The 12,788-nt window shown below is 46.5% G+C and overlaps 1 protein-coding gene across 1 annotated transcript in view; it reads left to right on the top strand.

The window, feature by feature from the left end:
• The first annotated feature begins 4,140 nt into the window (after positions 1-4,140).
• Positions 4,141-12,788, top strand: part of xxylt1 (xyloside xylosyltransferase 1) — a 115,085-nt gene continuing 106,437 nt past the window's right edge. The window contains 1 exon segment of the mRNA XM_052018031.1: positions 4,141-4,754. Within this exon segment, the coding sequence (XP_051873991.1) occupies positions 4,248-4,754 (507 nt within the window). The 5' untranslated portion in view covers positions 4,141-4,247.

Here is a 12,788-nt window from a genome sequence, read left to right as displayed (position 1 = left end):
ACTGGGAGCACCTTGTGCTGCCAATCAGGAGCAAGCTTCAGGGACAGTGTTGCTCCTGCAGATAATTGAGTGTAGGGGAACATGGATGCAGGTGATACTGAAACGGGCTGACCTGAACCTTCCTGCAGGCCGTATGCAATGCACAACTGATTTATATTACAATGAATCAGACGAATTGACACATTATAAGTCTATGATATTATTAAGAATATTACAGCTATCTCACCTTCTGCCTTTTCTCCTCAATCATGCTGCTTGATGTGTTTAGCGCTTCCAGCAATTTTTTTTGGGTTGAATGATGGCGTTCCTCTCTGACCAGATAAAGAATATTTCTGATTTGAAAATTAAAATAAATACTGCAGATGTTGGAAATCTGAAACAGTTCAGGTGGCATCTGGGGGTTTGTCACTGTTAGAATTTTGACAGCATTTTCTGCTTTTGTTTAACTTTTCTCATTTTTGTCCTCTCATGGGCGCCCCTGGTGCTGTTTTCTGAATACCTTCAAGAAAGGAGACAAATCTGATGGTGATAACTTAAGAGGGGTCTCCCTGCTGTCTGTCACAAGGAGAGTCACCCCTAGAGTCCTCCTCAACTGCCTTCTGCCAGTTGCCGAAGACTTGCTCCCCAAACTGCAGTGTAGATTCCTTCCGTATAGAGGCATGGTGGACATGACTGACACCTTGTGACATCTCCAAGTACAGGGAGCAGCACCGACTGGTAATGCTTAACAAAGAGTTCATGAAATATTTGGATGTTTAAAGATTGTGGCTTTCCAGAATGATTGGAGACAGAATTGAATCTTGTGTTGATATCTGTCCACGTTTTATTTTACCAGATTTGGTTTTTATTATTGGGCTTTGGTTTTTCAAAATAGAAAACATTTTCAACAACTAAAAACCACCAGATGGATTTTGTCAATAACAGAGATGTTCTATCACTTACTCAGGTCCTCTTTTTCATTTTGCTTTGCTAGTTTATGATTGTTGGTGCCATTTCCTGATCTCAGCCTTGGCAAGAAAATTTCATTCATCCCTCCAATTTCCACCCTGCACTCGTCTCATCCTCCATCTCTGACGCTTCCTATCAACTTGCTTTCTGTAAGGACTACATTCCGTTCGGCCGGTTCCTTTGTCTCCATTGCATCCTTGCTGATGGAATCCCCTTCCACACCAGTATTTCCAATATGACCTGTTTTGCACAACAATGGATTCCCCTCCACCTTTACAGATAAAGCCCACGACCGTGTCTGTTGCATTTCCCACACTCCCACTTATAAATTCAGTATAGGATTCCCCTTGCGTTCCACCAGCTTTTACATTTAACAAATCATCCTCCTGACATATCTTCCCCTTTCCTCACTGTTCAACATTCCAAAGGGCATTGTTTCTTACAAGGTGTTGCAGTTCATTTTTGCATTTCCACCAATACCTATTTCCTTCCTAGTCAATGACTGGAGATACTTACACCCCTTTTATCTCCATCCTTCCCATTGTCCAGGACCCCATACTCAATTGCACTGCTCATCTTGTGCTCTTATCTACACAGGAAATACCACAAATTGGGTTACTGCTTTACAGGATGTCTTCATTCAGTCCCAAGGCTTAAGGCAGGGCGATACTCCTTCTACTGGTACCATTCAGTTTCATATCTGTAATAGTCCAGTTCCTTCTGCTTTGCACTGTATCATGTAACTTCCCTTTTGTTCTGACCTCCCTCTCCCCTTTCTTCAACTAGTCCTGGTTCTGATGAAAGGTAATCGAAACATTAACTTTCTTTTTAGATGCTGCCGGACCTGCTATTTCTAGCATTTTGATTTTTTTCAGATTTCCATCACCCTGTGTTTGTTATCGTATCATGTGTCCTAACATTGTTTAAGGTTATATTTCAAACCTGATCTTTGCTTATGTGTGTGTCGTTTTAAATCACACTTGCATAGTTAGACTGAGTAGGTTCTATTCCACAGTGTTGCACAGATGCACTGCCGAAATACTCTGTCTCTCATAGAACGGGCGCTAAGCTCTTGAATTTCATCTTTAAAATCTAGCTGTCTCTCTTTCGAACTCATTATTCCTCTCTTACACTATTTATTTTGTAAATTATAGTAATTTGTATGTCTTGCACGGTACTGCTGCCACAAAACAACATTTCACGACATGTCAGTAATAATAGAGAAACAAAGGACTACAGATGCCGGAATCTGGATGAAAAAACATGATGATGCTGAAGGAACTAAGCAGGCCAGGCAGCATCTGTGGAGGAAAGCAGGCGGTCAACGTTTCGCGCTAGGACCCTCCTTCAGGACTGAAGATAGGAAAAGGGGAAGCTCAATATATTGGGGGGGGGGGGGGGGGAGAACAGAGCAGTGATAGGTGGACAAAAGAGGGGAGGTGGGGTGGGCACAAGGTGGCAGGCAGCAAGGGGGCGGGGGGGACAGAGGAAAAGGAGAAAAAAATGGCAAAGGAAAAAAGAGGGGCTAGGAAAGGGAAAAAAGAGGCAAGGTGGGGGGGTGGGGTGGAAATGGTTTACTTAAAGTGGAGGAATTCTATGTTCATGCAGTTAGGCTGTAAGGTCCCAAGATGGAAAATCAGGTGCTGTTCCTCCAGTTTGCGTTTGGACTTCTCCCGGCAGTGGAGGAGGCCGAGGACTGACATATCAGTGATAGTGTGGGAGGGGAAGTGACTGGCAACAGGGAGATGCAGCTCGCAGTTATGGACAGAGCGCAGGTGTTCTGCGAAACGGTCACCTAGTCTGCGTTTGGTCTGGCCAGTGTAGAGGAGGGCACACTTGGAGCACCAAATGCAGCAGATGATATTAAGGGAGGTGCAGGTGAATCTCTGCCTCACCTGAAAGGACTGTTTGGGTCTCTGGATGGAGGTGGTGTAGGGGTAAGTGTTGTACCTATGGTGGGGGCAGGATGGATGGGGAGGGAGGACTGAACTGGGGAGAGGGACCCAAACAGTCCTTTCAGGTGAGGCAGGGATTTACCTGCACCTCCCCTAATATCATCAACTATGCTTGGTGCTCCAAGTGTGGCCTCCTCTACACTGGCCAGACCAAACGCAGACGAGGTGACCATTTCATAAAACACCTACGCTCTGTCCGTAACTGCAATCTGCATCTCCCCATTGCCAGTCATTTCAACTCCCCCTCCTACGCTATCACTGATAGGTCATTCCTTGGCCTCCTCCACTGCCGGGAGAAGTCCAAATGCAAACTGGAGGAACAGTAACTCATTCTCCGTCTTGGGACCTTACAGCATAGCTGCATGAACATAGAATTCTCCCACTTTAAGTAAACCAACTCCACCCCCCCCCCCGTCTCTTTTCTTCCCCTTCCTAGCCTCTCTCTTTTTGCTCCTCGCCATCATTGTTTTTTCCTCTCCTTTTCCTCTGCTTCCCCCCCCCCCCCCAACCCTTGCCGCCTGCCTCCATACCTTTGACCCATCCCCTGGTGGCTCTGCTCTCCCTTCCTCCCCTGCATGTCTATCACTATCTCTTGCCTGCATCTACCAGTCGTCACTACCTTGTGCCCACCCCACCTCCCCTCTGTTTCCCTTCCTTCCCCCCCCCCCATATATTGGGCTTTCCCTATCTTCAGTCCTGAAAAAGGGTCCTAACCCGAAACGTTGACCGTCTGCTTTTCTCCACGGGTGATTCCTGACCTGCCGAGTTCCACCAGCATCTTGCTGTTTTTTCATGTCAGTGATAATAAACCTGATTCTGATTTTTTTTTGCCCTTTGAAGCTGCTCCTTAAAACCTGTCTCTGACGATGCATCTAATCGTCACTTTGATGTTTGCGTCAAATGTTTGTTAATACTCCTGAGAAGCGGCCTGCACATTTTGCTAGGTTGGACAGTGGAAGTAGTTGGTATTGTAGTTTCAAGTTCCAGTCCTGAGCTGAATTATTCGACTCAGAAAGTTCCGCAGTTCGCAGGCTGCTATTTCTGTGAGATGTCAATTACCCGGGGACTCCCTGTCGCTTCCCCCGCGCCCGTCGGATCTCCCTTGGCCATTTCCTGAACCATGTGGTCCCTTTACATTGGTTGGGACAATTCTCAATGAAATTACATCACAGCTGCCGCGACTTTGATTGGCTGGAATGGGAGTAAACCCTGACGCCATTTGGCTGGTTCCTCCGCCTTCAGCAAGCAGCATGGCAGTGTCCAGTGAGAGAGGCTGGAAATAGACAAGTTGCCCCCCCCCCCCCCAATCTCCCTCCTGCTTCCCCCCACAAGGTGTTTCCAGCAATGGGATTGTGGCGGAAGGTAGTGCAGAGTAAAGCGAAGTTCACCTCATTCCGCTCCTACCAGTTTGCCTTGTTACTTGCAGCTGCACTGGCCGTGTTTGCTTTTTACTACTTTGGATCCAACCATGAAAATTTTTCCAGCACAACCAGGAGAATGAAAGAAAGCCAGGCGGGGAAGGGTTTACAGGGCGATGCTCAGCTGGTGGCGAATCTCAGTGAGAAGAAGGCGGCAGAGTCCCTGCCAAGTGCTGCTGTGGTTAACGGACAGACTGACAACTCGGTGGGAGACAGGACGATACAGCTGCATGCTCTGATGATGTTCACCAAGGTGGATAAAAACTACGCTCTTCAAGAAAAAATTACGGTTGCAATTAAGTCGATGGTAAAACACGCAGTACTTAAGGATAACGAGATGCTCCATCTGCATTTTGTTAGTGATGCACCCAGCAAAAAGATAGGAGACCCTCTTCTCCAAAAGCTGCTGCAAGGCGCTGCCTTCAAGTACCAGGTACCTGTTCAAGTTGTTAGTATCTTGTGCTATCTAACGGCAGGGGAAAGACATTAAATATCTTTTGAATTTTCAAATTTCAAATAAAAGCTGTTAGCAGTAATGTAATTGGTTTATTATTATTACGTATATGGAGATACAGTGGAAAAACTTTGTTTTGCATGCCATCCATACAGATCATGCCAACACACAAGTACATGGTGGTAGTGCAAAGGGACAAGCAGCAACAGAATGCAGAACGTGTTACAGTTACAGAGAAAGTGCAGTGCAGGCAGACAAATAAGGTGCAAGGGGCATGAAACGGTAGATTGAGAGATCAGGAGTTCCTTATCGTACAAGAGGTCCATTCATGAATAACAGTGGGATAGAAGCTGTCCTTGAGCCTGGTGGTGTGAGTTTTCAAGCTTTTGTATCTTCTGCCCCAAGGAAGGGGAGAGTGGAGAGAATGTCCAAAGAGGGAGGGGTCTTTGATTATGCTGGCTGCTTTCCCAAGGGAGTGGGAAGTGTAGACAGAGTCCATGGAGGGGAGGCTGGTTTGCGTGATGGACTGGGCTGTGTCCACAACTCTGCAATTTGTTGCGGTCTTGGTCAGAGCAGTTGCCATACCAAGTCGTGATGCATCTGGATAGGATGCTTTCTATGGTACGTCTATAAAAATTGATGAGAATTAACAGGGACGTGCTGAACTTCCTTAGCCTTCTGAGGAAGTAGAGACACTGGTGAGCTTATTGTCCATTGTGTCTATGTGGTTGGACCAGGACAAGCTGTTGGTGATGTTTACAGCTAGGAACGTGAAGCTTTCAACCATCTCCACCTCGGCACCATTGATACATACCAGGGGCGTGTACTCCACTCTGCATCCTGAAGTCAAAAACCAGCACTTTTTGTTGACATTGGGGGAAAGGTTGTTGCCTTGATACCATGCCACTGGGCTCTCTATCTACTTCCTGTATTCCATATCATCGTTACTTGAGATCCAGCCCACTATGGTGGTGTCATCTGTGAACTTGTAGAATCTGGCCACACGGTTGTGGGTACCTAGAGAGTAAAGTAAGGGGCTGAGGATGCAGCCTTTTGGGGCACTAGTGTTGGAGGATAATCATTGGTGGAGATGTTGCTGCCTGTCCTTACTGATTGCGTCTGTGGGTCAAGCAGTCAAAGATCCAGTTACAAAGGGAAGTGATGAGTCTTGGTTCAAGGAGTCTGGAGATGAGTTGGTTTGGAATTATAGTAATGAAGGTGGTGTTGTGGTCAGTAAACCTGGAATTCATAAGATTATAGGTGATTTAATTGAAATATGCATGATATTAAGGAGAACATGCTTTTCCTCACTCCATCATCTTTCTTCTGGTTGAGGAATGGGGCCTTATGTCTGGCTCTAATTTTAAAATTTTTTAAATCAATTTAATTGGGAAAAACAGTATGTTAAAAGAGTGGGAAATTCCTCAAACAAATGGCAGGTTATTAATCTTAAATTTGTTTTTGGTGGTTTTCTGTTAACCAAAGGTAGTAAGAGAAATGGGGTTAAGTCACAGGTTAGCCATGATGATCTTAAATAAGCCTAAGGGGCTATCTTGCCTGCGACCATTCTTGCATTCCCATACCTACCTTGCTCATTCACTTGGTCTATCTGCAACATTTCAAGCTTCATTGTACATTCCCTGAAAGTGGAGACTCGGTTTGACGGGGTGGTGAAGGAAGCATTTGGCATGCTTGCCTTCATCGGTCAGGGCATTGAGTTGGCAAGTCATATTACAAATATACAAGTTGCTGGTGAGCCCACAGTTGGAGTATTGTGCGCAGTTCTGGTTGCCCAGCTATAGGAAGGATGTCATTTCTGCCCCCTTTCCAACTTAAAAGATTCACAAGGATGTTATCAGGATTAGAGGGTGTGAGTTATAAGGAGGGGCAGGATAGGCTGGGGCTTTTTTCCCCCCGGAGTGTGGGAGGCTGAGGAATGAAGTATATAAAATCATAAAGGGCATAAATAAAGTGGATGGTCACAGTTTTTTTTTCTCAGGGTAGGGGAATCTAAAATTAAATGACATGGGTTTAAGGTTGGAGGGGAAAGATTTAAAAGTGACCTGAGGGGCAACTGTTTTTACGCAGAGGGTCGGTGGGTACAGGGAAAGAGCTACCAGAGGAAGCTGTAGAGCTGGGTACAATTACAACATTTAAAAGGCATTTAGACAGGTACATGGATTGGGAAGGCTTAGAGCAATATGGGCCAAACACAAGCAAATGGGGCGAGCTCAAGTAGACAGCTTGGTTGGCGTGGACAAGTTGGGATAAAGGGTCAGTGTCCATGCTGTATAACTCTGATGCAATGCCACCTTCCCATGTTACGTACTTAATGGCAATGACTAGAACATTGTAAATTGGTTTATTCACTAACAAATGTAACAATGTTCCTTTTTAAATTTAGTATTGGTTTATTATTGTAACTCTGTACCGAGGTACAGTGAAAAACTTGCCTTGCATACCATTCGTACAGATTCATTACACAGTGCAGATGCATTGAGTTAGTACGGAGTGCATTGAGGTAGTACAGGGTAAAAACAATAACAGAATACAGAGTAAAGTGTCACAGCTACAGGGAAGTGCATTGCAGGTAGACAATAAGGTGCAAGGTCATAACAAGGTAGATCGTGAGGTCAAGAGTCCATATCATCTTATAAGGCAACCATGCAATAGTCTTACAACCGTGGGATAGAAGCTGTCCTTGAGCCTGGTGGTGTGTGCCCTCAGGCTCCTGTATCTTCTGCCTGATGGGAGAGGAGAGAAGAGAGAATAACCTGGGTGGGTGGGGTCTTTGATTATGCTGGCTGCTTCACCAAGGCAGCGAGAGGTATAGACAGAGTCCATGGAGGGGAGGCTGGTTCCTGTGATGTGCTGGGCTGTGTCCACAACTCTCTGTAGTTTTTTGCAGTCCTGGGCAGAGCAATTGCCATACCAAGCTGTGATGCGTCCAGATAGGATGCTTTCTATGGCGCATAAAAGTCGGTGAGTGTCAAAGGGGACGTGCCAAATTTCTTTAACCTCCTGAGGAAGTGGAGGCGCTGGTAAGCTTTCTTGGCTGTGGTGTCTACGTGGTTGGACCAGGACAGGCTAGTGGTGATGTTCACTCCTAGGAACTTGAAGTTCTTGACCTCAGCACCGTTGATGTAGACAGGTGCATGTACACCGCCCCCTTTCCTGAAATCAATGACCAGCTCTTTTGTTGACATTGAGGGAAAGGTTGTTGTCATGACACCATGTCACTAAGCTCTCTATCTCCTTCCTGTACTCCGACTCATCGCTGTTTGAGATACGGCCTACTAGGGTGGTATCATCTGCAAACTTGTAGATGGAGTTAGAGCAGAATCTGGCCACGCAGTCATGAGTGTGTAGGGAGTAGAGTAGAGGGCTGAGGACGCAGCCTTGTGGGGCACCAGTGTTGAGAGTAACCATGCCGGAGGTATTGCTGCCTATCCTCACTGATTGCGGTCTGTTTGTCAGAAAATCAAGGATCCAGTTACAGAGGGAGGTGTTGAGTCCCAGGTCTCAGAGTTTTGGTGATGAGTTTGCTTGGAATTATAGTATTGAAGGCGGAGCTGTAGTCAATAAACAATAGTCTAACGTAGCTGAGTTTATTGTCCAGATGCTTCAGAGCTGAGTGTAGGGCTAGAGAGATAGTGTCCACTCTAGACCTATTACGGTGGTAGGCGAATTGCAGTGGCTCGAGGTTGTTTGGGAGGCTGGAGTTGATGCATGCCATGACCAGCCTCTTGAAGCACTTCATGATGGTGGATGTCGGAGCCACTGGTCGGTAGTCATTAAGGCATGTTACTTTGCTTTTCTTTGGTACTGGGATAATAGTGGTCTTCTTAAAACAGGTGGGAACCTCTGATTGAAGCAGGGAGAGGTTAAATATGTCTGCAAATACCCTTGCCAGCTGATCAGCAAAAGATCTGAGCACTCGGCCAGGGACACCATCTGGGCCAGATGCTTTCCTCTGGTTCACTCTCTGGAAGACTGAGCTTATGTCCTCGACGGTGACCATGGGTTCAGTTGCATTGGAGGCTGTCAGGATGGGTGGTGACAATCCACTTCCCTTCTGTTCAAAACGCGCATAAGCTCATTAGGAAGGGATGAGCTGTTCCTAACTACGCAGCCCGACTTTGTTTTGTAGCCTGTTTATAGCATGTAAGCCCTGCCATAACTGACGGCTGGTCTGGGACTCTATTTTGAACTGGTATTGTCTTTTGGCATTCCTGATAGCTTTCCTGAGGTCGTATCTTGATTTGTTGTATGGGTCAGGATCACCAGATTTGTGTGCAGCAGTCCTCGACTTCAGTAGGGAGTGGATCTCCCGGTTCATCCGTGGTTTCCAGTTTGGGAACACCCGTATTGTCCGCTTTGGTACACAGTCCTCAACACACTTGCTGATAAAGTCCGTGATGGTGGTGACGTACTCATCAAGGCTGGCAGCTGAGTCTTTGAACATGGACCAGTCCACTGACTCAAAGCAGTCGCATAGGAGTTCATCTATTTCCTCAGACCAGCACTGCACGACTCTCTGTGCTGGATCCTCCCATTTCAGTTTCTGTTTGTATGCAGGGAGGAGGAGCACAGCCTGGTGGTCTGATTTGCATGTAGCACAACATTTTTAAAATCTTCATTTTCTAAAGTGAAATTAAAATGACCTAGTTAACTCTTCATATCTTTAAAGTGAGTGCTTCTGAAATGCTTGTGGAGTAGAACAAACAGAAGAGCACAGGAACAGACCCTTTGGTCCATGTGTGTGCCGACCACAATACTGAGGCATCAGGGGCCAGAGTCAACCGCACGAAGAGCGAGGCCATGCTCTTCGGCAAGTGGCCCGACCGATCCAACGTCCCCTTCACGTCAGGCCTGACTATCTGAAGGTGCTGGGGATCTGGTTCAGGGGGGCCGGGGCGTGCAACAAAAATTGGCGGGAGCGGATTGGGAAGGTGGAGCAGAAACTGGGACTGTGGGAACGGTGCTCCCTATCGATAACTGGGAAGAACCTGGTCATCAGGTGTGAGGTGCTCTCAGGGCTGCTGTACTTGGCACAGGTGTGGCCTGTTCCCCGCTCCTCCAGCTTGGAAATCACCCGCGCCGTTTTCCGATTCGTCTGGGGATCCAAGATGGAGTGGGTCCGACGGGTCACCATGCACAAGTCCCTGGTCAATGGGGCTAAAGGTGTCCCCAATGTCGCCCTCATCCTGATGACCACCTTAGTCTGTGGCTGCATCAGGCTCTGCGTGGGACCCAAGTACGTGGGCACCAAGTGTCACTACGTACCGAGGTTCTACCTGTCCCGGCTGTTGCGAAGGATGGGCCTGGCCCCGTGGCCACACGGCGTCCCAGTCAGCTGGATGTTGCCGCACTACCTGTCCTTTGTGGGAAAAGTTCTTCCGGACCAATCCCTTGGACCACAAGTCGATCAGGAAGTGGTCAGCACGGAACATCTTGTAGACACTGCAGGAGAAGGACTCGATGGACACCGTGGGGTGGTTCCCTGAGCAGACTGTCCAGACCATCTGGCAGAATGCCTCATCGCCAGAACTCACCAACAAGCACCAAGACCTCGCTTGGCTGGTGGTGAGAGGGGCCCTCCCAGTCAGATCCATCCTGCACGGTTGGGCCATCACCCCCAGTGCGCGTTGCCCCTGGGAGGACTGCGCTGGGGACAATACGGTCGCCCACCTCTTTGCGGGCTGTGGGTTTGCGAGGAGGGTGTGGCGAAAGATGCAGGGGTCCTTGTCACGGTTCATCCCCAGCAGCAGCGTAACAGAGGATTCTCTGATCTACGGGCTGTTCCCGGGGACACACACAGAGACGGACATCAACTGCTGCTGGAAGGTCATCAACTCGGTGAAAGACGCCCTTTGGTCTGCCCGAAAATTGTTGGTCTCCCAGCACTGCGAGATGTCCGTAGGGGAATGCTGCCGACTGGCACATTCCAGGCTGCAGGAATACGTGCTGAGGGACGCACTGAAGTTCGGTGCAGCCAGCGCGATGGTTCTTCTGCCACAGGAGAAGGAGAGGCGGGGTCAGGCGAGGAAGCCCCTCAAATGTTGTAAATATGGGATTGGGGTTTCACCCCAGGGAGCCACACTTATGGCATCGGTGCTGTGTTTTTATATATAAGAAGGTAACACTAAGAATTGAACTGTACATGAATGTAAAGGTTTGAACAGTTTTATTATTGTATATAGTTTCTTTTATTATGAATAAAGTTTATTTTGATTAAAAAAAAATGCTGAGGGATGCACTGAAGCTGGGTGCAGCCAACGCAAAGGCTCTGTGGGGAAGGACTACAGTTTAGGGTTCTTCTGCCACTGGAGAGGGAGGGGCGGGGTCAGGGAGAAAGCCCCTAAATATTGTAAATACGGGACCGGGTAGTTTCCAGGGAGCCACGTGTGTGGCATCGGTGCTGTTTTTCTATATAAAAAGGTAACACTAATGAAGGATCTGTACAAGAATGTAAAGGCTTGCACTGTTTTGTAATTGTATATAGTTTGTCTTTTATTATGAATAAAGTTTATTTTGTAAAAAAAAAATGCAACCGAAACTAATCTCATCTTCCTGTATGCGGTCTATATCTGTCCTTTCCCTGCCTGTTCATGTGTCTGTCTAAATGCCTCTTAAACATTGCTATCCTATCTGCTTCCACCACCTCCCATGGCAGCACGTTCCAGGCACCAGTTAAAAAAATACTTGCCTCGCAAATCTCCTTTAAACTTCCCCCACCTCACCTTAAACCTATGCCCTGTATTATTTGACATTTCGACCCTGGGTAGAAGACTCTGATTGTCTAGCCTATCGATGCCTCTCATAATTTGATATACTTCTATCAGATCACCACTCAACCTTCAACGCTCCAGAGAGAACAATCCAAGTTTGTCCAGTTTCTCCTTGTTGCTAATACAGTAATACATTTAATAGTGTTACACTTACAGTTTTTCAGACCTCTGAAGCCTCTCTAGACTCAAAGATAATGTATTAAACAGTAGTAGTACTCCAAAGTTCAAATTCTGTGACTTGGCACAATTAAACAGCTTGTGTTTATATTGCCATTCTCATAGTAAAATGTTCTGAGGCAACCTATACTGTTCGAACATAAAATCACAAAGGACTGTTGGGAGAGGTAACCAGAAGCTTGGCCCAGGACACAGATTTTAAGAAGCATCTTAAAGAAGGCCTTGGGAGAGATTACTGAACTTGGGAGAGAATGCTGAAACATTGTAAACCATCCTTTTCTGAGTAAAGAATTTTAACATCTTTATAAATTTCATGTCTCATTATCATTGCACAACACTCAGAACATTAAAATAGAGAGAGAATTTACATGGGAGTTTTACTTGGCTCTGGATTTTCAGACAAGGCTCTGAAGATGCTATCAGGCACTAACTGCCTCCAGCAGAAAGAACTCCTGGATATGTGGAATTGGCTTGGAACAAAAAATAGTCTCTTTTATCAATCAGAACTCTTGTCTTCCCTTTATACTTCTCTCCTTTAGATCTTTCTCTAAAATTCTTTTTGCACTTCTATTAAACAGAACTTCACAAGAAGAGCACAACATATTTTACATGGGCTTTAAGACTTTTGACCAAGTCCCACGTGGGAGGCTGGTCCAGAAGGTTAAGACACAAGGGATCTGAGATATGTGGGCAAACTGGATCCAAAATTGGCTGAGTGATAGGAGGTAGGGGGTAGTGGTGGATGATATTTTTCAGACTGGAAATCTGTAACAAGTGGTGGACCATAGAGATCTGTGCTGGGACCTTTGTTGTTCGCAATTTATGTGAGATTGTATGCGGTATGATTAGTAAGTTTGCAGACACTGGGGGAATTGCAGTAAATAAGGAAGAAGGTTGTCGAAAAATACAGCGGGATATAACTCAGATGGAAAGTTAGGCAGAGTGGTGGCAGGTGGAACTTGTCTGGGTTAAGTGTGAGGTTATTGCACTTTGAGAGATCAAATTCTACTAGGACATATAGAGGCAGGGACCTTAGGAGTTTTCA

Source organism: Pristis pectinata, chromosome 6, assembly GCF_009764475.1.
Source record: "Pristis pectinata isolate sPriPec2 chromosome 6, sPriPec2.1.pri, whole genome shotgun sequence".
Classification (NCBI taxonomy): Eukaryota; Metazoa; Chordata; class Chondrichthyes; order Rhinopristiformes; family Pristidae; genus Pristis; species Pristis pectinata.
Note: the sequence above shows the minus strand (reverse complement) of the source record. Positions and strands in the feature narration are given on the sequence as shown.